Below are 23,818 nucleotides of genomic sequence, written 5' to 3'. Positions count from 1 at the left end.
GCTAACGAAAGCCACATAATTGGAGCTTTGTATAATACTATGCCTTGTATCCGACCCGGCGGCTGTGGCTGCATCTACGACTGTTGCTTATGACGCGTTGTTGCAGCCGTAGCCGTAGGTCATAAATTATGAATCCAAAGCCCCCCCCCCCCCTCGCTCTCCACTCTCTCATTTTGTTCGGCTTTCACTTGTTGGGGTTTATATTTAACTAAACAAATACTTCTCAGTAAAATTTGATTTTAATTGTGGTGAACAATAATGCACGAGTTGCTCACAGTCTAGAATTCAGTTCTAAGGAACAATCCATCTTAAATCGATGTATGATTGAGAATATTTCGGTGAGAATAATATCAGTTAAGTACTGTTCCATTTATCAGTGGCATGTGCTACATAGAATATGAAACACTATCCGAATTGTTGTCATTACACCACTATATTGAAGAATTTGGCGTCATTCTTACTCGTTCCATTCAGTCGTACGTAAAAATGTAGACTCGACCAGCAGTCCACTTACAGCCTGTACATGTGTATCATAAACACTTCATTCCAGCCGGTAGCAAGCTTGTTTGACAAAATGTCCCCTTGCTTACGCACAGATTGACCTTCTCTTTCATTGGAATCAATGATGTAATAAGACCATCAACTGCAGTGACGTCATCAACAAAGCAATTCAAGTACAATTACAATCTCGCTCCAGTAACTTGTGATTTTCACCTGTAAAGTGTATCATTATGATGAGAGTGCGCTGAAATGATGGGCTCGAGGTGCTAAAAATGTATGTCTTTCATGATTTATGCACGAAAAGTTTTATAATAATAGTGAGACTTGGCTATTACATGCGGTCTTCAAACACTACAAAAAAAAGTTAATTTCATAAAAAATGCTTTTGAACGATGAAATGGGCATAATTGAGTATGCCAGCTTTGAATACGGATGTAGCACAAACTATGGGCATGCGACAGATCGCACGTACGTTGTATTGGATTGCTTGATATTATGGCAAAGTGTCAACTAAATGGACACAACAAAATAAGTTTTGAGTGGAAAAAATAACCTTGTTTTAGTATCTGCTGCAGTGGGTTTAGAGTCTCCCTTCCAAAGAAGTTTACAATAACACCGCTATAATAAAAAAATATATATATAAAAATATTGGAAGAGATTCAATTTAATTCTGAGGGAAACAACAACCTTAACTGATCTATCCATCTCACTCTAGCCTATAATCAATTTAGCCGAACCTAAAACGTAGCCAATTCCAAGTCTGCAGCTGAGTTGTGTTCGACCAAGGTTAGACTATATCGCAGGTGGCTAGAATCCTAAATTTGAAATTGTCTAAAAGCTTAATGTGTGAAAGAAGGCCAACGAGAGCGAGCACCGAGGAGTATCTGCCTTGAAACAAACAAAAATATATGAAAACAAAATCCAATATTCCTTCGGCATATTGCCTATCTCTAGCATTTGCAAAATACATATTCATGCTGATTTAATTTGGGGGAAACTGCGGAGTGATTGTACAGCCCTATGTCGCCACCGGGCGTTTTGTGGTAACAGGATTCAGTGATGGGTGACATTTGCAAGTTTGCCTCTTAAATCACGAAGGACTTGCTGTACTTATCTTTGGTGCGGTAGTCAGTCAAAGAACGGTGTGTCCAGGGACGGATCCAGGATTTCCCAAACGGGGGGGGGGGGGGGGGGGTGTCGTGAGATATACGTGGCGACTCTGTACAGGGGATGACTTTGTAAGAGGTGACTTTGTAAGAGGTGACTTTGTAAGGGGTGACTTTGTAAGGGGGTGACTTTGTCAGGGGCGAATCGGTAAGGGGGCGATTTTGTCAGGGGGTGATATTGTCAGGGAAGACTTTGTAAGGGGTGACTCAATAATGGGGGACTTGTAAGGGGGCGACTTTGTAAGAGGTGACATTATAAGGGGCTGACTTTACAATGTCGTCCCCCTGGCAAAGTCGCCCCTTAGCAAAGTCGCATCCTAACAAAGTCGCCCCAGACTGTCGCTCGCAATTTCTGATTGTTTATTCTGTTGTCTCAATGGTTTCTACTTCTTATAATAATGGCATATAAAACTTCTCTAATTGCAACATCCTTGTTCATCCACGAACTTTCTCCAAATAAAGACCAGACCGTCTGACATTTTACACATAATTGTATGCACAACTATGTGATATCGACTTTGTTACAAACCACTCAATGTTTACTTAGGTTTGAATTTATTTTTGGACCGCGTGTAGTATTTAGTAGTAGGTTTAGAAGCATGTATGACGTCACAATTTTGAGGCTTTAGTATCGCCAGATGACCTTGCATTAAATTTTTGTTGTAAAACAATAAGAAAACATTTAAGGTGATTTAACTCAGGGGGGTTAGGGGAGTTGAAGGAATTGGCATCGATCCCTCTTGAAAACTGTCCAGATTGTGGGGTGGGAAAATTAATGTTAGGTACATAGAACATAGCTGTTCCATGGTTCGTTTTTGTACATCTCAGCAAATGCAAACGTGTATTGATACAAGCAAGCATAAAGACGGTTTCACGCTAAAGCTGATAGGAGGAATTAGGGTTAGCTCGTTAATATATCTGTAGTAAATACAGAGGTTGGCTACACAATCCTTCACACCAACCAAATTGGGCTCACGGTTTGCCCTTTTGGGATCTTTTACACAATGGACCCCACAAGGAAATTATAGGTTCAACCTGGACACCACGTAATAAATCTGAAGGTAATTGAATACTATAAAACATTGCATGGGTGTCTGTCTTCAATAATATTATACTCACAAAATAAACCAATACACAATTTACAGTATTTCGCAAATTTTATTGAAAACACTATTCAGTGACAACACAGCCATTGACGTTGGAATAAACAAATTAAAATCTTCAAAAGTAAAAAAAAACACTATCCAGTTGTTATTTCCCAATTGAAAGAATTCATAATTATGAATGTGGAAAATACAACTTCCTAATTCGCAAAAAATATACACATTAGCTTCATAATAATATACACACTATGTAAACATATTCATCTAAAGTGATCGACTTACCATGTATGCAAAAATAATCTATTGTATTAATTCTGAAATTTCACAGTGGACAAAAATACATCTTATTATTATATCGTACATGTACTTGTAAATGTATTTAACGTTGTGTTTGATTTGGGTGTTGGTCATGATTATATTTTGTAAGGTGGTTGTGGTTTCCTTTTTGGGTGGTGCTTGTTTTATTGCTTGGTCTTTCTTTAACTGATTTCTTTTGGTTATCTGCAATCAGTCATGTGTGGAAACCTGCAAGGATACGTGTTGTGAATTGTTCACAGTTTGTTTCAGTTTTGCTATATTAATTGGTATGACCATATCCTTCATTGGTACCACACGCAGACTTCAGGGACAAATTTGGAGAAGTTGGTCCAGTGACAGCCTCCATAAATTTAATCATAAAAAAAATTATAAGAAAAACGGAATTTGACTTGCATTCCATGCGAACAAATACTTAAGACTTCCCAGTTGTTGAACTTGCTGTACAATAATACATTTTGAATTTCTATTGTTCTCATTTATGCTTTCAAATGGGGAAACAAATATTCTAAATTCCATATCCAATATAAAACAGGGATAATCTTGCACACCAGTCTGACTTTGAACAAATAAAAACATCTTAATGACAAATGGCAAAAAATTCTCCTACTTTTGTGGACTATTTTCATTTTCCACATTAATAATTCAAAAATCAATAAATACAGGAAAAGTAAGAAGAGCAAGAATGTTTCATTGCTTATAAAAACCAGTGCAATAAAAACAATTCCAAATCAGCCCTGGAGTTGCAGAAAGGTCATAGCCTCAACCTGGAGTTGCACAAAGGTCATAGCCTCAACCTGGAGTTGCACAAAGGTCATAGCCTCAATGGTCATGGCCTCCATTTGGTGCCCCTTCACAACTTTCCCATACAATTGAAAATTGTCCCTCATAAGTTGCACACTTTGAAAAACAAAAACAATGGCCTTGCCCTCTTAAAGCCATTGGACCCTTTCGGTAAACAGTATTGTCCAAGGCCCACACTTCGTGTATCACAACTTCTATAACAAATAACAAACCTGTGAAAATTTAGGCTCAATCAGTCATCGGAGTCGGGAGAAAATAACGGGAAAACCCACCCTTGTATCCGCGCGTTTCGCCGTGTCATGACATGTGTTTAAAATAAATCCGTAATTCTCGTTAACGAGAATTGATATTGTTTTACTGTTTTCTCAAAAAGTAAAGCATTTCATGGAATAATATTTCAAGACAAGTATTTCACCACTACCTTCTGTAAACCCTGTAAGTTATTTGTAAATCTGTGAACTTTTTTTTTTTTGCTGTACCGAAAGGGTCCAATGGCTTTAAAGATGAAATTCTAAGCCTGTTAAATCAAGGCCCAATTTCCTGTTGATAATTTTGTGTATCATCCATGAGTTTTTCTACTTTGTGTATGTAGCGTGTGATTGCTTCCCGTCGATGGACTGAGAAACTCTGCAGAGTGGGACCTTTGAATGTATTTGCTCTTATTGCACTACGACCTCGCCCATTTACATTATGTCTGGTTCGGAAGAAGTGGACTTTGAGGGCTCCATCTGTTGCATAGCTGGATCCGCAAACATTGCAGAGGTAAGGGCGAGCATGCTGGTGTTTCCAGTGTCGGTTCATAAGTGTGTGTACAGCTGAGGTTCCTGTAAGACTAACGCAACAGCCAGGGAATGGACAATGAACAAAGCCATTTTGGTCTCGTTGCCAAATAATGAGACCAGTCCAGAATCCCTTGAGGGTCTCGTCACTGACGTAGGCTCGATACTCAGAGAGGAGAACTTTGCCTTGAGTTGCTTCTCCATACGCAACCTTTATTAAGTTCAAAGGAAAAGAAAACGACAGTAATTTAGTTTAGATTGTTACAACTCTGCATTCATTCTGTCAACCAATGTGGCAAGATTAATTGCAAGTGCCTTGTGTAACTAAAATACTTCTTTTCCCCACGTTGCTCAAATTGAAAGACACTAACCGAAGGTTACTCCTATAAGGTTGCATGCTACTAGCTGTTAAACAATAACAGCGATCTCATTTTAACACAAGAGATCATTTGAACTCACCTGTGTCCAATTAGCAAGAGGTTTCTCATTGAGTAAGCTATCTGAATCAATGCATGGATCGTAGTCAACAAAGTCATACCAGCCACAATGGGACTTGGTTTTAGTGTCTTTAGGGAGCACAGTGCGGCACATGCAGCTCTTAGTATGATCAGAGACTCCTCGGAGTGAATCCTGACTCCGGGTTCTCTTCAGCATCGACGATTTCGACCTGTTGGGCATTGTCGCAGGTTCTCTAAGTCAAGTTAAGAGTGTTTTATGAATATCTGCATGAGAACAAAAGGACATTGTTATTCAAACCAAGCTTTAAAACACAAACAATTACTATGTTTCACTTGTTGGTTATGGATGAGTTTTTTCATGTAACAAATGAGTTTACCCATTGGAGCAAATGAATTTACCCATTTGAAGCAAATGAGTTTACCCATATGAAGCTCGATATGGTGTATACCGTCTCAAGATTGTGAGCTTGAAATCTTAGAAATTTCTTGGTGGATTTTAATACGAGTTACTTTTGGAAAATAGTCTGTGAAATATGAAAACATTTGGGACAGGTACTGATTTACTAAAATCTTGGCTCTTATGAACTTTGGGAGGATTGTTGTTTTCGCAACTAATCAACTGGCAGTGTGCGATGAATGGACACTTTGCTGTTTGCATACGTTTAGGCGAATTCACATGTGCTTATCAAACACAAATGTTTTGAAAGTTCTTGATGCGAAGCAGAGCTAACAATATTAAACATAACATGAAGAGGTAACCAGTTAAGTGTGACTGTGAGTTTGAACTAAAGCTATTTACCTACCTACCTACCTATCTAATATGGCATAATCATGATGATAGGCCTTATTAACAGTTAATATTTTTAACTTTTAGTTTTTTCAAGCATCCGCCTTTTCACTATAATTAAATGGATAATGGATATCACACTGGCACTGCCCACGCCAGTTGCCCAAACCAAGCAAGTCGTACACTGTGTGGTGAAGCCACCAAGAACAGACAAACCAAGTTTTTGTCTGCAACTGCTTGTTGGTACCTCAACCAATGTGTGGGTATAACCAGAGAGAAGGCTCTTTGCACAGTACCGGAAGATGATGATGATGATGATGAGTTACGTACGGACGGTAACCGATCGCCGTAACTTTAGTAGTTTCAAAGTCTAAACCAAGAAACTAACAGTAAGACTACACTACAGTAACACCAATTTCAACTTCGGAAAAGGGAGACCGTTTTGCAATTCCATAATAATAATTTTATGTTTCCCGAGCGAATAATAGATCTATGTTAAGCTTAAATTATCAAGTACAAATAACCTCTTTAGGATCATACCTGTTTCTGAAACGTTGTCTCGAAATCCTTGAGAAAACTTTGCAAACCCAAACGTACGCTGTGAAAACTAAACAAAGTGCATCCTCTAACAAAACCTTCCTGCACACAACCTCTTGATGGCGCACTTCATGTTTTCCGGTCATCGCCTCTAGAAGAAAAACAATTACGATTGGGGGAAATCATGATACGATCTGTATTCGCCTTGAGACAGTAACAAATACATTTCAAATACTCCAAATATTCCCTCTTGACAATCCTTGTCATTAAAATTGCTGACGAGATTGTAAAGAATACCAGAATGTGAACCAAAACACCAACGGTAACAACTTTTTTACTATTAAGATTGAAGGGCGCCACCATGTGTGTCTTGTTTGCGGTGACCATAGACATCACATTGCACACATACGCATGATGTCTTGTGTTTTGTGTTTTGGGAAGTTGTAAAACTTAGTGTCAAAAGATTACTTTTAAAGATTCTTTAGTGTGATTCAATATGCGCAAGATGTGCAACGCCTGTAGATGAGAAAATATACATGGAGTTATTACTTGGGTTCCATTACTTCCATCAATTCAAGAAGAGTAAGGTGGTAAGTAATTGTCACAAATAAATATTGCATTTCTTTTAGTATAGTTGTTCTGGTTTTTGTACTCCAAAAATTGAAGTTTGATCACTGTCGTGTCGGGCGTCGGGCGTCGTGTAGAAAAGGGCAGAAGGGGCGGGGGGGGGGGGTAAGATATAAAAGGAGATGTACAAGTAGTTAGTAGTAATACTATAGCTTTGTTTTTTTGTAGCATAAATGTACATAAAATTGGCTAGAAATAGAAGAATGGCTTATGTAACATAACATTCCGTATTTTTGTCAAAGTTCGCAGCGATTTTATTTATTTTTAAACTCCTACGGTAGTACGTACCACCCAGGCATGCCAGGGCCAGGCAGTGATTCGGAACGAGAAATGTAGTTTGTAGGCTATTTATTAATATTATTATTTTGTTTTGCTGTGTCGTGCGTCATCAGCAAGGAGTATCGTCTCTTCCTTCCTCCATGGTTGAGTGATTTAAAAGGAGTGTTACTTCGTCCTCATCAATGCGCGATGTCATCTTGTTACCTTTTTTCATGTTTACTATTTTGGAGCACCTCACAATCACAAAGCTGGTTGTTTAAGGAATTATTTTTGGACCTTTTTGACAACTTTCAAAAATGGATCATAAGACTAAGAGTGGCCAATTTTGTCGTCTTTTGGGTATGTAACTATTTATAACTAATACGATGTGATTTTGTAACAAAGTGATTTCGACGCAAGCCACAACCTAATCCTATTTCTTGTGCACATTTTCAATGTCAACGATAAACCTGTTAAGCATTTTTCTATGTCTTTCCGACAACAGGCTGAACAGAGTTGTTCAATAAAATGAGTAATTTGAGCAGTCCCACTGGGTCCAGCACCGACTTCTACAAGTTGATGGGCTTCATCAAAGAAACGCCTCCTCCAAGCAAGGCAGGCAATTCCCCTAGCACTAGCACAAGCAGTGAATCCAACAAACTTGTGGGTGTTGTTAAGGAAAAGCCCCATCTGCCTGAGGGATGGATCGTCAAACAATCTAACTCCTATCCTGATAGGGTGTACTATTTCAACGTCTTAACTGGCACCACTACTTGGAAGATGCCTGAATTGAGTTCAAGCGTAAGTAGACAAAGCTCACCCAGGCAGGCTAATACATGTACATGTACCGTGGGTATTAAAACCTAATTCAGTCAACTGTTTAGTGATCCTCACATTTGTGTGCTTACTGTATCATAATGGGCTTGCAATTTTGCATCACTAATCTAGGCCTACTAGCAGGAACTGTCGGCAAGCTAGCGACCTAATGCTTTGAAAAAATGTTAGCAATTATTATGAAATAGAAATTTTTTCAATTCTGCTTGGTATGCAGAAATATATGAAAGTGGGTTCTGAATGATTTTTTTTTCTTTTTGTTTTCTTGATAAATTTGAACTCGTTGACTCAGGCCTGTACATGCTTCGTTCTTGAAAGGGCAAGGGCACTGGCAAGGCATTTTCGCCTTGGTAAAGGGCACCCTATGAGGAAATTGAACATTTCTCCTACAGCATTTCACGGGCACCAAAGCAATGACCAGGGGCATGAAGGCAATCAGGCCGGTTGTTGACTGTAGGCTATTTCTTGTATTCACAGACTAAGGATTCAGTTTCCTTGATTACCAAGAAAGTATTCCCAACATTCTTGTTTTAAAAAGTTTTTAGAGTTGGTGGGACTGGAGAGTACGGAGACCCCAAATATTGTAAATTAGATCCTGAACATAAGATCTTAGTTTCACTCACCAATTTACTCACCAAGGACTGAAGAAAATGCTCTCCTATGATTGTATGCAGGATGACACATCCATCTCAACAGCTGAAATCAGTAACCCATCAAGACAACCCACTCGCAAGGAATCAAAGTCGGCTTCTGTTGTCTCGCTAAACGCCTGTAGCAACAAACCTTTAGCCAAGACCAGACAACTGAGAATCAAGATTCCTAGTGATCAAGGAATCAGAACTGAAAACCGGATACCAAGTGTCAGGATGCGCATTGAGAAATACAGAACTGACCAGAGGCAGAGTCTGTATAAACTTGGACAGAAGGGGAGTGAAATATCCCAAGGAACCAAAGATGGCAAGGTAAATCCCCAGCAGTTTAAGGATTCCAGAAGTGAGCATGTCAATAAAAGAAGACATCTGTCGAATGAAACTGTAGCCAACCCTTGGCCGTCACCTCCGTGGGGTATACCAATAGGGACTGGCCGTCTACCAGGGACATACACTAGTACCTCAACTCCTGAGTCACTGAATCAGAGCTTAATTCCAAGCCAGGGTGGTCCCTCAGATTTAAGCTCAATATCATCAGGTTCAAAGATGGAAACTGCAATCTATCCTCATTCAAGTAAGGGAAAGAAAAAAAAGAAACGAACTAAATTGCAATTATCAGTAGACAATCAGCCTCCTACGCAATCTTCTGCAAATCTCCTGAATAAGCTACCAGAACAAGTCTTGACTCAGTCGCAAAACTGTCTTCGAATAACAGGGAAGAAGCCTTCAGTGAGTAGTCTTTCATCATCTGACAAGGAAAGTCTGAATAACACCAAGGTGCAACAACTCTCAGTGCCTGATCTCCCAAGAGAGTTGAAGAGAGATAGAAAGTTTGTTAACAAGTCACATCAAGGGGTGGAATATTGGCTGGATCCAAGCCCCCCGATCCCAACCCCTGACTCCCAGGCAACCTCCTCTCTCCAGAGTCTTCCACAAAAGAAGAGGAAGAAGAAATCTCAGAAAGGTAGTTTGATGTTTGTCTCTTGTTATTTCCTCATTTATAGATAAGATTTGAACTGCTGTAAATTGGATCATACTGTTACTTAAATGGTTAAGGTCTCAACTTTAGAGAAACTTCTCTAAAGTGTGTGTGTTTAACAAAATTGAATGTATGTTTTATTTTTACAATACTGTAAAGGTGGCAGTAGAAGTTTGTTTGATATAGAAGTCATTTATTGCATTTATTGTCATTGATTGTATTATGGCTGTGTAAAGACCAGTGTTGGTATCGACATTATATACAATGTCAGTGTTATTATTATGAATGTATTATTATGAATGTATTATTACAGAGCCAACCACAACCCCACCACTGACACCAAATCAAGAGGATGATTCTCTGTCTCTGATGGAAATTGACTTCCCAAACCAGCAAGATGAGATGATCAACACAGAAACCAAAGCAAACTGCAAAGCAAAGGTAGTAAGAAATTAGAATATTATAAACCCAAACATTAAGCTTTTGTCAAATGTCGTGGTGGCATAAGTTGAAGAACCATTTAGCCCTCCTACTATCTATCCATTCAATCTCGTCCTAATTGTTTTTGAATGTTATGTGGTAGATGGATCAACAAAGTACACGAGGCCAAGACCAGGGCAACAGAGGTTATGCCCTCCATGTCCTGTAATTTCAGGTGTGCTTGGGGGAAGGGTCTTTAATATGCAGACGTGGCACTTTTCCTGTTTTACCCAGATTTTTTTCCAACTGAGTCCGATCAAAAGCATGCAATTTTTAATTCTCAAGTTCAAGGCGTACATGTAGCAGCAAGCATCCTACTGACGTTGATTGAGTCCTTACTTGTGGAGCACATTCAACAGATTTGTTCAATGAACTGGGACAAACTTATACATAAACTGCAGTTTGCGCTCTGCAGAATTGGCAGTTGAATCTGCTTATCGAGCAAAAGAAGTGCACAATTTGCAGATTTGCGCTTTGTCAGTATGGCAGCTCCTTGCGGATGATTTGGAAAAACTGGCGCAATCTGCAAATCTGTACAATGTGCTCAACTTACACAAGTATCAAATTGGGTGATATCATTTATTTTATGTTGTTTTCCTTACAGCCGAGTGTCCATGTGGTTATAGACACAAACATCTGGATGGGTGATATGCATTTTGCTAGGACACTCTTTGACAAGTCTATCAGTGGTAAGACCAAAACAATTATTGTCTTAGTTTTCTATTTGCAATAGCAGTAATAAATCCTAATTCACATTATCCTAAAGAGGGGCCAGACTTATTATAGGGTTCTAAAATACAAGACGGTTGCAATGTGATTTCTATACAGTACCATAACCATAGCCCCAGCACCAAAAAATCTCTGAAATATCTTTTAGATAATTTATAAGCCCCCAGAATTCGAGCTGCTTCAGAAAATGCCTGATTTTCATGCATAGTCATATAACTTTGCTATTTTTACTTTACTCCAAATTGCTGAAGCTTATTTTATGCCAGTGTAAAAGCCACTCAAAATATAGAATATATTTGCTGAAGGCAATAAAATCAAATCATAAGCCATGGCTTTTATGGTCCAAAAATCATGTAGACAGTTAACTCTTCTACTGTCTGAACAATCAATATCATCCACTGGTTTTAAATGATATAAACTATGTCTGCGTGTAATATGATATCATGTGTTGGATGCATACAGAATACAGAGTCAATCCTCCTACTGTCTGACCATTCAATGGCATCCGACATGTTGCTATATAAACTAGCCTGAAAGAGGGTAGGCAAACATACCAGCAGTCAGATATTGTCAAGTTACATAAATGTTTTTATATTGACTTCTAGGATTGGGGAATGTTGTATTTGTCGTCCCCTGGGTTGTCATGCAAGAACTGGACAGGCTCAAGGTATGTCAATTGTATTAAAGGTCATGGGTTTAAATCCAACCTTAAATGATTTTTTTTTTTTGCTGATGGTACAGATTCAATTCCAACCTGATTCAATTCTCATGTGCCAATGTACAGTTCATCATCATTATTGTACATGTATATCATCTTCATTTCAGAATGAGACTAGCGGCCGAACTGGAAGTAAAGCAATACGTTTTCTGCACAAGTGTTTCACAAGTGGCCATCCAAGGGTCATAGGTGAACCTATGAGAAAGGTAGGTTTACCCACCAACAGCCAGCATGTCTAGAATGAGCATCATCCAAAGCTCACATCCCTTCCTACAAATGGAAGGTCCTAAAACTTCGAACTTAATAATAATAATAATAATAATAACAGTATTTATAAAGCGCCAAATTGCCAAAGGATACAAGGCGCTGAGAAGGAATGAAGAGGGAAAAAGACAGAACAAAGATAAAGATGACCAGCTACGAAGAGGCAAACAGGTGGGTTTTGAGAGCACGTTTGAAGGCTGGGACACTGTTGGAGCTTCTGGTAAGGGTAGGTAGAGAATTCCATAGTCAGGGAGCAGCAATTGAAAATGCCCTATCACCTGCAAGCTTATGGGTTTTGTGAACTGAAAGGGATTTACCAGTAGTAGAGCGAAGAGAGTAAGAAGATGTCTGGAGTGAAAGGAGAGAGGAGAGATAATCCGGGGCACAGTGATTGAGGGATTTATATGTGTGGACCATTGTACGGAATTGAATGCGTTGGGCAACTGGAAGCCAGTGTAATTGCTTGAGAAGTGGAGATGAGTGAGTGAATTTGGGCAGCTGAAAGATAAGTCTGGCACAGCGGTTTTGGAGCCGTTGAAGGCGGGAAACATCTTTCTGTGAAACACCATTCAGGAGGCAGCAGCCATAGTCCAGCTTGGACAGAATTAAGGCACGGACAGCATTATGGCAGGCGCTGAAATCAAGAAACCTCCTGATCCGGCTTAGGTTGCGTATATGCCAGTTAAGAGAGCGACAGAGCTGAGTAATGTGAGCAGACATGGACATGTTGCGATCGAAACAACACCCAAGTTTCTGACAGATGGAGAAGGATGAATTTGAGTGCCATTTAGATTAAAGGTGAGGTGATCCAGATTTTTGAGGTGAGTGGGAGAGGCTGCAATGAAGAATTCCGTCTTATCCGGGTTCATCTTGAGCTTATTGGTGACCAACCAGGATTGAAGTTCGTTGACACACCGAGACAAACGAAACAAAGCACAAGCAGCATCTCCAGGGCGGGAGGGGTTGAATGTTAAGAACAACTGTACATCATCAGCATACATGTGGTACTGGATTGAGTGACGTCGAATAAGTTGACCAATGGTGTGGGAGTAATAAGTGAACATCTGAGGTCCAATGACGGAGCCCTGAGGAAGCCATATTTGAGCTTAGCTTCAGTAGAGAGGGCATCCTTAACACAAACCTGGCTAGATCTATCACTCAAGTATGTGTGGAACCACGGGTGAACAACTCCATCTAAACCAAAGTCACATGTGAGCCGCTGAAGGAGAATATTGTGGTCAACTGTATCGAAAGCGGCCGACAAGTCTACCATGATGAGAAAAATGGCCTGGTGTGAATCAATAGCTCTGAGAAAAGCATCTTGAACTGTAAGAAGTGCTGTTTCAGTGCTATGGCAAGGACGGTAGGCAGACTGTAAAGGCTCAGACAAGTCATTAGATTTGACAAAAGAAGCAACCTGTGAGGAGACCACCTTTTCAATGAGTTTACCAAGGAAGGGTAGATTGGAGACAGGTCGGTAACTCGTGAGTTGCTGAGTGTCAAGGGATGGCTTCTTAAGGACAGGAGTGATCCTAGCTTTGCGGAGCTCAGCCGGAAACACACCCAAAGACAGTGAGCAATTCACGATGCGACACAAAATCTGAATAAGAGCAGGTAAGTGTTGTTTGACTAACCATGTGGGCATAGGATCTAAGTCACACGATTTAGAGGAACATTGATTTATAATACGAGTTAATTCTTCCACAGTTACAAGATCAAAGCTACACATATTAAAATTCAACGGTTTGTTATCAGTTGGGAGACAATTACCAGAGTTAATACTGTCAACTTCAGAACGAATATTATCAACTTTGTTCACAAAGAAATCCTGAAATTCATTGGCAAGGTTAACAGGGGAAGTAGAATCAGGTAAATGGCTTTTTTTATTGTTAAGTAATGTATTAACAACTTTAAACATATCTTTATAATTACAGTCAGATAATTGTGCATTGTAGTAGAACTTTCCTGTTCTTTTTGGAATGTTCCATTGGGGAATCTTATTACCATAGGATTTGGATTTTGTTTTTTTTCGTCTGTTTTTCCTTGAAAGAAGGCCATGTAGTAAAACTCGTTAAAACAAGAGATCACACTTGGTATGAAAGGAAGGCGATGACGGTTAGTACTTGATTTCATATTGAGATGCTCCCTGAATTGGAAACCACTTCTGATGTTCCTTTGTTCTTTCTAATGTCAGGTGACTGAAGAGGCGGAGTTTGAGATTACATGCAATGATGATTGGATACTACAATGCTGTCTTAAGTATCAGAAAAAAGGTAAGTAAGTCTGAGCATGGTTTCCGAGGGTTATGTTGTCTATAATCCTATCATGAGTAGTGTATGTGTCATTCAGACCTTCTTGATGATAGAGAAGTGTTACATTATTCAGGGACTAGCTGGTCAACTCAACTTTATTCCATGTTTACTGAGGAAATTTTCAACAAAGGTTCAAAGTTGAAACCTTTCCAGCCAATAAAGCTCTAATTAAACATCAATATCCATCAATGTTCTCTTTCTTATGTGAATATGTTTTTTACAATTTTCATTCTAGTTGGTCATGATCTGGTTGTCTTGCTAAGCAATGATAAACATCTATGCAGTAAAGCTATCATCAGCCACATCAAGGCCTTCAGTGCAGAGGTAAGTCTACAACTTACTGACTATTTTTTCATCTCAAATTTAGGGATCTGATTATTTGTTTAACCTTCTAGTCCAGGTTTGGGTTCCAGGTTTGGGTTCCAGGTTTGGGTTTCGGGTTTGGGTTCCAGGTTTGGGTTCCAGGTTTGGGTTCCAGGTTTGGGTTCCAAGGTTGGGTTCCAGGTTTGGGTTCCCAGGTTTGGGTTCCACGTTTGGGTTCCAGGTTTGGGTTTCTTGAAAAGACTTTCTAAAAAGTGGACCTGTTCCTTTTCTTCCATTTACATGTTAACCCTCTTACTGTCTGACAATTTAATACTTGTACATAATACAATGCCTGATTCTAACCTGCAATATGATATCATGAGGTGAATGCATACAGTACAAAGTCAACGCTCCTACAGTCTGAACCATTTAAAATAAACCACTGAGATATCACTTGCACACTCAAACATGCAACTCTTCCGCGTTTCCGCGTAATTCCGCGTTTTGGGGGGGGGTTTTATGTGAAAAAAAAAAAACGTGTTAATTTTTTTTTTTTACATTAAAAAAAATATATATATGAATATGCCTGGCAATAACAGTGTACAACTACAATCATGTAAAATAAGCCTAGTACATGCTAACAATGCATCTAACTAAGAGCATAATAAACCTCAACATTTTCTAGGGTACCAGTGGGTATCATGTCCCTTGGCGTTTCGACTGCCTCGCTCTGCACTTCATTGTGCCTTTGAAAATTTTCCTCTTTTTCAACGGGCAGTTGCATGCCTGGACACTGCCATTCTCTGTATTTTGAACTACCTGTTTTTAGCTGCAATCCTGTATCTTCTTCTCCCTCTGTGTAGACTCTGCTTCCAGCTTTAGAGTCATTAGCGACAGTACTTCAGCAACGGCACCCATTCCTGACCCAATCTCCACCACTCGATCAGACTCATGACGGAAACCTCCTATCGGCTAGGGAAACTCAATCTCCGCTGTATCAAGGCCATGAAGGAAACCTCCTATTGGCTGGGGAGACTCAATCTCCACTACTTGCTCAAAGTAATGGGGGAAGTTTTCTATTGGAGCACAACTCTCCTAGAGTGCAGTCTCCCGTTGAGTCACCAATATCAGATGAAGCAGAGAAAGAACTGGTAAGTTCTTACTAAATTCCCATTATATTGTGGCCGTTAGTCGTGTTAAATCAGGGTTTTTATCCTCGCCTGTCAGAACCTGGTTCACCTCTTGCCGGTGAACTTATTAGATTGGGTTTTCAAGGGTCTTTCTCAGAAGCCTTGCTGTTCCCAACAGCGCTGCCATCTGTAACAGATCTACCCTTGTATTTGTCCCTATTTCATTAGTAATATTATTTTGTTTGTGTCTTTGATACAGTGTAATAAGTTAGCCTGTGATTTAAAAGAGGTTCTTCAAAGTGGACTATCTGAGGTACTTCAGACAGAGATGAAATCAGCATATCAAGACCTCTGGTGAGTGTCCAAAGAAATGTTAAAAAAATCAACCCTCAAAATTTAGTTTTCATAATCAAGTGTAAAAGTGTACGACAGAAAACACAATAAGGTTGTAAGAAACTTGTTCTTGTATAACTTGAAGCTATTATTTATGTAACCAGTTGACATTGATGTCATGTTAGCATGCCAGTTTTTCTCAACATGGCTAGAAAAGTGGCTTGTATATTTCACCCTAACTTATACCACTATGGATTGGGCAATCAGCATTTACACAGTATCAGCATTTACACAGTACAAAGTCAACCTTCCTACTATCTGACCATTCAATATTATGCAAGTGTGGTTTGGAATGATGGGCACAGCAGCTTCCAATCTTATTACGCATGGTTTAATGCATCAACACAATGCACACATGTATTCAGCGAGTTCAGTGCACAGTCATGACACCTTAAACATCCCATGTGGTTGGTTGTTTTTCCAAAGACTGGAAATATTACCAATCTTTCCTTCTGTTTCAGGCTGGAGATTGTCCTAAAGAAACCACCCTGGACATTCAACGATGTAATGCAGTGTTTTGACAAGTGAGTCACCAAATATTAATAGGATATTTGTTAGCATTTCACTTTAAATGTTTGTCTATTGTCCCTTTTTTTCGTTTGTACAACCTATCAGTTCGGTTGGTTATCAGTTTGCAATGATTGTTTTTTGGTAAATAAAAACCAGTAAAAAATGTTGTTATTCATAGTGAGTAGGTTGTCAAGAGATGAGTGCTGTACCCACTAAACTAAACTGGCTCCGACATTTAATGGAAGCCTATAGTATCAATAGTGTATATTTCTTTGAGGATTTAGTGAGAAAGGGGGAACCAATGACTGAAGCTGGTTTTGCAAAAGCTCAAGATGCTTTCAGAAATATCAGTTTTCAAACAAATACCTTTGAACAGTCCAATGAGTGACTCCATGGATTTGCTCTCAAACATATGCCAGCTGTGGAGCCAGAAGTAGCGACAAGTTTGTGTATTCACCCCTTGAAGGGATGTATTACGCGAAAACTTGACCAGGTTTACCATTTTGGGAGTCAACTGAGGCACTGGCTTTGAAAATGGCGCAATTAAGATTATTGCCATGATGTCTTGAGGTCAATTGGATTAGTACAGGCAGCATGTGTGACTGGACCACTTGCCAACACAATATTACATAAATGTGATTTGCATGTCTGTCATAATTACACATACATGCACACTGTGCTGTCGATATAGTTAACAATAAATGAGCTGTTTCTTGTTTTGCAGACACTGGATGGCTGTCTTTGGGATGTTTCTAAACAGAGAAGACAAGAGGCGCTTCCAGCAGCTTTATGAAATGACTGAAAGTATGTTCACTTCTTTGGGTCAAGTGGGTTGGCTGAATTGTGTGGGTTAATATGTTTGCTCTAAAAGAGTATCAAATAAAATGGTATCTACACCATTTTAACGTGAAGACTTGGGACCCCTAAATATAAGCATGCCCAGGTACTTCCAGGTTATGCCCAGGTACTCCCAGGTTATGCCCAGCTAGGTTATGCCCAGGTACTCCCAGGTTATGCCCAGGTACTCCCAGGTTATGCCCAGCTAGGTTATGCTCAGGTACTCCCAGGTTTTGCCCAGGTACTCCCAGGTTATGCCCAGGTACTCCCAGGTTATGCCCAGCTACTCCCAGGTTATGCCCAGCTAGGTTATGCCCATGTACTCCCAGGTTATGCCCAGCTAGGTTATGCCCAGGTACTCCCAGGTTATGCCCAGCTAGGTTATGCTCAGGTACTCCCAGGTTATGCCCAGGTACTCCCAGGTTATGCCCAGGTACTCCCAGGTTATGACCAGCTACTCTCAGGTTATGCCCAGCTAGGTTATGCCCAGCTACTCCCAGGTTATGCCCAGGTACTCCCAGGTTATGCCCAGGTACTCCCAGGTTATGCCCAGGTACTCCCAGGTTATGCCCAGCTAGGTTATGCCCAGCTACTCTCAGGTTATGCCCAGGTACTCCCAGGTTATGCCCAGCTACTCCCAGGTTATGCCCAGGTACTCCCAGGTTATGCCCAGGTACTCCCAGGTTATGCCCAGCTACTCCCAGGTTATGCCCAGCTAGGTTATGCCCATGTACTCCCAGGTTATGCCCAGCTAGGTTATGCCCAGGTACTCCCAGGTTATGCCCAGGTACTCCCAGGTTATGCCCAGGTACTCCCAGGTTATGACCAGCTACTCTCAGGTTATGCCCAGCTAGGTTATGCCCAGCTACTCCCAGGTTATGCCCAGGTACTCCCAGGTTATGCCCAGGTACTCCCAGGTTATGCCCAGGTACTCCCAGGTTATGCCCAGCTAGGTTATGCCCAGCTACTCTCAGGTTATGCCCAGGTACTCCCAGGTTATGCCCAGCTACTCCCAGGTTATGCCCAGGTACTCCCAGGTTATGCCCAGCTACTCCCAGGTTATGCCCAGCTACTCCCAGGTTATGCCGTAGTACTCCCAGGTTATGCCCAGCTACTCCCAGGTTATGCCTAGGTCACTGAAAGTTTGTTATTTCTTGTGACCATTAGATCATCACATGGGATTGCAGAAAATAAAGCAGCTGATTAATAGCAGTATTTTCTTTTGTCGAAGACTTCAACAGCGTTGTAGGTGAGTCTTAAAGTCATCCCTTTTTTCATATGTGTTTACTTCTATTGTTTAGAGCTTTTATGGCAGTGGAGTAGCCCATTCATTTTCATGCATTTTTTACATGTATAATTGACTTGAGCAGTATTCAAACATGCATCTTCAAAGTTTACATGTCAGCACTCTGCCCACTGAGCTATCTATCTAGCCCTAATATTTGTGCTCTCTCTGTTTTGTCAATATCTTACCCAGTCAGTTTCCCTCGGGTTTACTACTTGATACTTGACAAGTTATTGACAAATTTGATATAACATTTCTGTCATGTTGTTGGCTTGATTGTTTGTATTTTTCAGTTTGTGATACTGTTCATAGATTTTAGTAATTGAATATTTTTACCTTTAGTTACAACAACAAGGTTCTGCAGTCCATCATACGGCTTGGCGAGCTTAAGAAACAGAGCCAACTTCCACTTGAAACAAAAGATACAGTCAATGAGGAAGTAGTCTTTGAAGTTTTCCAGACTGTTTGGATAAAAATCCGCCAGCTTAGGTAAGTGTGTCAACCTCGACCCTTAGTAGCAAATTGATACCTTAAATTGCAGTGGGGGAGGGAGGAGGGTGTGTCACACCATGACTTGTTGTAGGTCCAGTTACCTTAAATTGCAGTTGGTGTGGGGGGGGGGCTGGCTTGTGGTGGGCTGGCCACCTTAAGTTGACTCGGAGTAAATGGGTTCCTGGAATGATGTCTGATATCATTGGGGTTGTTAGTGTTGTGGTGGTGTTGCCAAGGGGAAAATGGGTACTATGAGGGTTGTAACCGGATCGTTGAGATCCAGAAATGATTGGGATTAAGTTGCATGTGATCAACAGCACATTTATGTTGAAACTGACTCACACAAAAACATTTTGTTATTAAGTTATATTGATACCTTCGGGAAACCCCTATTTCTGCCAACAGTGCATTAATCTTTGAGGGTCTTGGTGTCCCCCATGATCTGGAGACAGACAGGACGGTTGGGGTTCCAACACCAGAAGAATGTCTCAATTGCCTGCAGCTTCTATGCCAAATGCTGGATCAGATCACCAAGAGTCTACAAAGGTAACTGGTTTATATATGGTCTCGGTTCAGCGTTACCACTAGCTGAGTTGAAATAATGATTGGCTCAGAGCTAGGTTTATAATGCTTGTGTGTGCAGCTTCAAAGGGGTACAAAGAAACAATTTTGTTTTACAGGAAGATGTCATCTTGTCATAAAGGTCATGATGGTGTATGACCTGTAAGTGCACAAAAAATAGAATGGAATATATTGCTTAAATTTGTCAGGTCTGTGATAGGGTATAAGTTTCAATGCCTGCGGTGCTTATCTGTAAAAGTGTTCAAACTTTGGACTTGATTTTTTAACAGGATTCTGCAGATACCTGATTCTTGTGTGTTAATGCAGTCAACACCCTTCAAGCATCTATGTACAGTACTTCACAGCTTCCTACATGAATTCATCTCGGTAAGAATCATTTCATTTGAATTCAGGGCACATTTTCACAGTTCTAACTTGACCCTAAGAACAAACTTACTCTAATAAATCGATTCACTGCTTATAAACACCAGATAATGATCATAAATGTAGCCTCCTTATTTACAAAAAGGCACCATTGTGGACCCCTTATAGATGTACACCCATTATCAAGGAAGGAATTATGAGTAGGCCTTCGATCCCTGACACTTTGAATTCCAAATATAAATCATACTGAAGGAAGTTTCCAATTGAAAACACCCACCCCTCCCCCCCATGCAACGCACTAAATATTTTTTGAATGGCCCCTATATAAAAGATTGAAATAAATTTACTGACATTTACAGCAGGACAAAGACAAGTTTTCAGGTCTGACCAATTCTTCGCTTCAGAGGTTTGTATTGGTCTCCAAGAATAAGCAAGTCCTGCAAAACGGCATCGTGCAATTCACTGAGACTCTGACCAAGCTTGTTGAGTGCAAGAGTGCCTTTTCATGACCCCCTGAAGAGCCAAAGAACTTCAGTGACTGACGTAAGTTTAATGGAAGTCAAGATCTAAAGCATATGATGGTTGTGGGATCAACAGATTCATTGGTGTCTGGTTGGTGTCCTGATCTATGGGTTTACCAGTTGAGTGATATGATTGGTTGAGTTAGTGCTCTACACTTTGCATTGCACTACACCCAGAGCGTGATACCAGCTTGACGGTTAAAAGGGTCCTAAAGGTAATTTGCATTGATGTTTTATAGCGTATGACCCCTTTCATAGCCATGGCTTGGTCTTCAGCTCAAGCTCAGGCTGGACTTTAGACTGTGTCTAGGCTAAGTTAAAGGATTGAGCTCTGGCCCGTCCCATGTCTATAGTTGAAGGATTAAGCTCTGGCCCAACCCATGTCTATAGTTGAAGGATTAAGCTCTGGCCCGACCCATGTCTATAGTTGCCTGAAAAAAATCATATGAAACCAACACAACCAAAACTGAGACTGTGCCAAAACACACTTGGACATTGCACATAAGACCTTGTGTTTCAGTCTTACAAGTAGCATACTCTTATCTGCTCTCCTCCCTCCTCCCCTCAAAACCTGTTTTCCTTTGTTTATTCATGACTTGTATTTATTTGTGTACATTTTGTTAAATATTGAAGTACTTTAACAGGATGATAAAGAACTAGGTGAGTGTAAGCACCTTATACATGTATTATACATATGAAGATATTTATTTTTGAAATGTTACATCACAATTCGTGTATTATTTTTGAGAAATAATCCTGAATCTTTCAAATTAGCAATTATTATTACTAACTCTTACATTGTTTTCATTAATCAGATGTACGTCCCACAACTTATGTTATGATATGTTTACACAGGGCTCAAATTAACAATGAACCGCAGGCTTGAGGCCAGTGATTTTAGCAAAGGACCTTTAAACTCATGAACTGACAAGCCTGGTGGTCTTTTGTTTTTTTAATTGAATAATGATTGGCTACCTCATTGTTTTTGAAAAGGAATTGACTATGAATTAGATAATATGGTTCACTTCTCTTGAGTAACAAAGTGTGTTTTATACCACAAGGCAAATGAGATAGATCTTGTCTTAGCGCTTGTTCAACTCGGTTTGATTTTGGTCTTGTAAAATAAACTCTGGTCAAGTAAAACCTTTGAGCTACAAGCCTTGCAGTCATATGGATTTGCCCCAAATTTGAGCCCTGATATATTATATATAAACACACTGTTTGTGTACTTTTGGGGTTAGTTAAGATTGGGAAGCGGCCTGTTCAAGCAGCACATAGAAAATAATTTAGGGAAAATAGATCTTTGCAACTGTTGAGAGCCTTTTAGAATGTTTAATTTATACATTCACTCAAAAGAGATTTTAGAATTAAAAATGGAAGCACCCAGAAAATGAAGAGGCTAAAACAATGAAGGTAACGACAGTTGCCTAAAAGTAAAGATATTGATTTTATATAGTCGCCAAAGCAGTTTTTAAATGAATGAGCCATTTTAAAGAGGAATAGTTGGACCATCGATTTTAAGTACCGTGATTGTTTAAAACGATCAGTTTATCAAAATCTTACTTTGATTAGAAAATTGAGTTTGGAATGTTCGTTGACACAATCTTGACTCTATAAAAAATACTTCATTTGTTTTCCAGTCTTTGTTAAATAACGACCATGAAACAAAGTAAACTGAATCACATTCTAATTATAACTCCTGTTTCGTGGAGAGATTCATTGTTTTGCGGTCTCCAATTGCGATTAGCAATTACACCAGAAATATGGATGTAGGTAGACACTAGGTGTTCCAGATGTATAAAGAGTTGAATAAACATCAAGTGTTAACACATACACTTTCCACAGTCAGTGGAACGCCAAACTCCCTTTCATATTGGCTGAATACCACAAGATGTGGCCAAACATAATATCATCTCAAGTTTCAACTTCTGAGGTCAACATGGGGTCATGTCAGTAATACTATTGCTGTGTTTTTCAAAACTATATATGACTAAGATGTGAATGTGAGACAATAGACGCAGATGTGAAAATTGTAAATTAACTGTTCATGACTGGTATGAATTTTTAAAAACATTACACTATAAATTAACATAATTTGACAACTGATGACCTCATCATAACGTCACAAAAACAAGTTTCAATCAATCATTCTCCAGTCACGAAAAAAGAAGTGAAGAACAAGGTTTTCAAGTTTTGCCTGAACACATAAATGATCACACAAACAAGTCTGCACAAACACACAGTTGTAAAACGAATTGTATAAACAGTGTGTAAGTGTTTACTCTGTCGAGAAAATAATATGACACAGTTTCATTCCCAAAGCCTGTGGGAGCTAAGAACAAAATGTTACTACTTTTATTGAACTGAAATTATTTAAACACATTGTGGGTTATGTCAACTTTTTGCACAATAAGTAATCACTTGTAGTTATTCCTGATTAATACAATATTGTATTTGTAAAATGCCAAGTTTTAGCTGGCCTTTTGCTAGCGACCACATTGTTTAAAGCTTGATAGAATTATTACCGAAATCTGAATTGTTTCATAATTTTGTTAACTTTGGGTATAAACCAAGAAATACCAGAGAATTTTCCTGAACAATGTGGTTGAAGACGTGATACCTTTGTTGTCTGTTGCGGTGTATGTCTTTTTGGCCTATTATAAAGAAACGTTGATGCTAGTTTTGGAATAGGCCCTATACTTTCGTAGAAAACTGGGGATTTGTTTCTGGAGGTTTCAGTGGTGCTATGGGACAAGTGGGCAACAACGTTCACATTGTAATAATTATTTGCAAATCTTTGCAGATTATTCATAGGTTCAAACCATGTCCATGGATATGTTGCGTATCTGATTTTGAACTGAGTTTTTGTGACCAATGTCTTATAGACCGTTTTCAAATGTCTTTAACTTTCATTTGGGTTCACATTATATACGGAAGGGTAGGATGCCTGAATTGAACCAGGTTTTGTTTTTGTTTGTTGTCAATATGCGTATGAAATTGTTTGTCTCGACGTAGAATATGTTTGTTAATGAGCGCTGTAAATTATCACAGTGTACAGTACATGCCAGTAGACAGCAGTGCTGAATTCATTCACGCGTTGC

At 39.6% G+C, this 23,818-nt stretch overlaps 2 protein-coding genes across 4 annotated transcripts; one reads left to right on the top strand and one right to left on the bottom strand.

Annotated features, from left to right (window-relative positions):
• Positions 1 to 4,352: 4,352 nt before the first annotated feature.
• Positions 4,353 to 6,572, bottom strand: LOC117303082. Its single transcript, XM_033787155.1, has 3 exons — positions 6,454 to 6,572; positions 5,128 to 5,390; positions 4,353 to 4,879 (listed from the first exon to the last, which is right to left on the bottom strand). Exons 2-3 carry the CDS (start codon positions 5,344 to 5,346, stop codon positions 4,415 to 4,417), a joined length of 684 nt encoding a protein of 227 aa, XP_033643046.1. The 5' UTR covers positions 5,347 to 5,390; positions 6,454 to 6,572; the 3' UTR covers positions 4,353 to 4,414.
• On the top strand, positions 4,599 to 23,736 carry LOC117303081 (transcriptional protein SWT1-like). Of its 3 annotated transcripts, none has more exons than XM_033787153.1 (18): positions 4,599 to 4,651; positions 7,841 to 8,136; positions 8,844 to 9,783; positions 10,112 to 10,239; positions 10,883 to 10,967; positions 11,613 to 11,674; positions 11,833 to 11,931; positions 14,184 to 14,262; positions 14,537 to 14,625; positions 15,468 to 15,755; positions 15,994 to 16,088; positions 16,589 to 16,651; positions 17,362 to 17,441; positions 18,642 to 18,723; positions 19,102 to 19,248; positions 19,657 to 19,797; positions 20,103 to 20,199; positions 20,556 to 23,736. In XM_033787153.1, the coding sequence occupies exons 2-18, from the start codon at positions 7,864 to 7,866 to the stop codon at positions 20,703 to 20,705; spliced, it is 2,898 nt and encodes a 965-aa protein (XP_033643044.1). In that variant the 5' UTR covers positions 4,599 to 4,651; positions 7,841 to 7,863; the 3' UTR covers positions 20,706 to 23,736. The 3 variants fall into 3 exon arrangements, with proteins under 3 accessions (XP_033643044.1, XP_033643045.1, XP_033643043.1); XM_033787154.1 differs by lacking the exon at positions 4,599 to 4,651 and adding an exon at positions 6,610 to 7,040 and having other exon boundaries at positions 20,559 to 23,736; XM_033787152.1 differs by lacking the exon at positions 4,599 to 4,651 and adding an exon at positions 6,610 to 7,040.
• The last annotated feature ends 82 nt before the right edge of the window (positions 23,737 to 23,818 follow it).

Source organism: Asterias rubens, chromosome 19, assembly GCF_902459465.1.
Source record: "Asterias rubens chromosome 19, eAstRub1.3, whole genome shotgun sequence".
Classification (NCBI taxonomy): Eukaryota; Metazoa; Echinodermata; class Asteroidea; order Forcipulatida; family Asteriidae; genus Asterias; species Asterias rubens.
The sequence above is the reverse complement of the archived record's forward strand: the minus strand, read 5'-3'. Positions and strand labels throughout refer to the sequence as shown.

What these genes read in the sequence shown, in the direction of transcription:
- LOC117303082 (XM_033787155.1), bottom strand. Translation starts at nt 5,346, where the DNA reads ATGCCCAACAGGTCGAAATCGTCGATGCTGAAGAGAACCCGGAGTCAG. An exon ending in CTCTTGCTAATTGGACACAG is followed by an intron (nt 4,880 to 5,127) that starts GTGAGTTCAAAT and finishes AACTTAATAAAG; the next exon opens with GTTGCGTATGGAGAAGCAAC.
- LOC117303081 (XM_033787153.1), top strand. Translation starts at nt 7,864, where the DNA reads ATGAGTAATTTGAGCAGTCCCACTGGGTCCAGCACCGACTTCTACAAG. An exon ending in AAGCAAACTGCAAAGCAAAG is followed by an intron (nt 10,240 to 10,882) that starts GTAGTAAGAAAT and finishes TTTTCCTTACAG; the next exon opens with CCGAGTGTCCATGTGGTTAT. An exon ending in TCTTAAGTATCAGAAAAAAG is followed by an intron (nt 14,263 to 14,536) that starts GTAAGTAAGTCT and finishes TTTTCATTCTAG; the next exon opens with TTGGTCATGATCTGGTTGTC.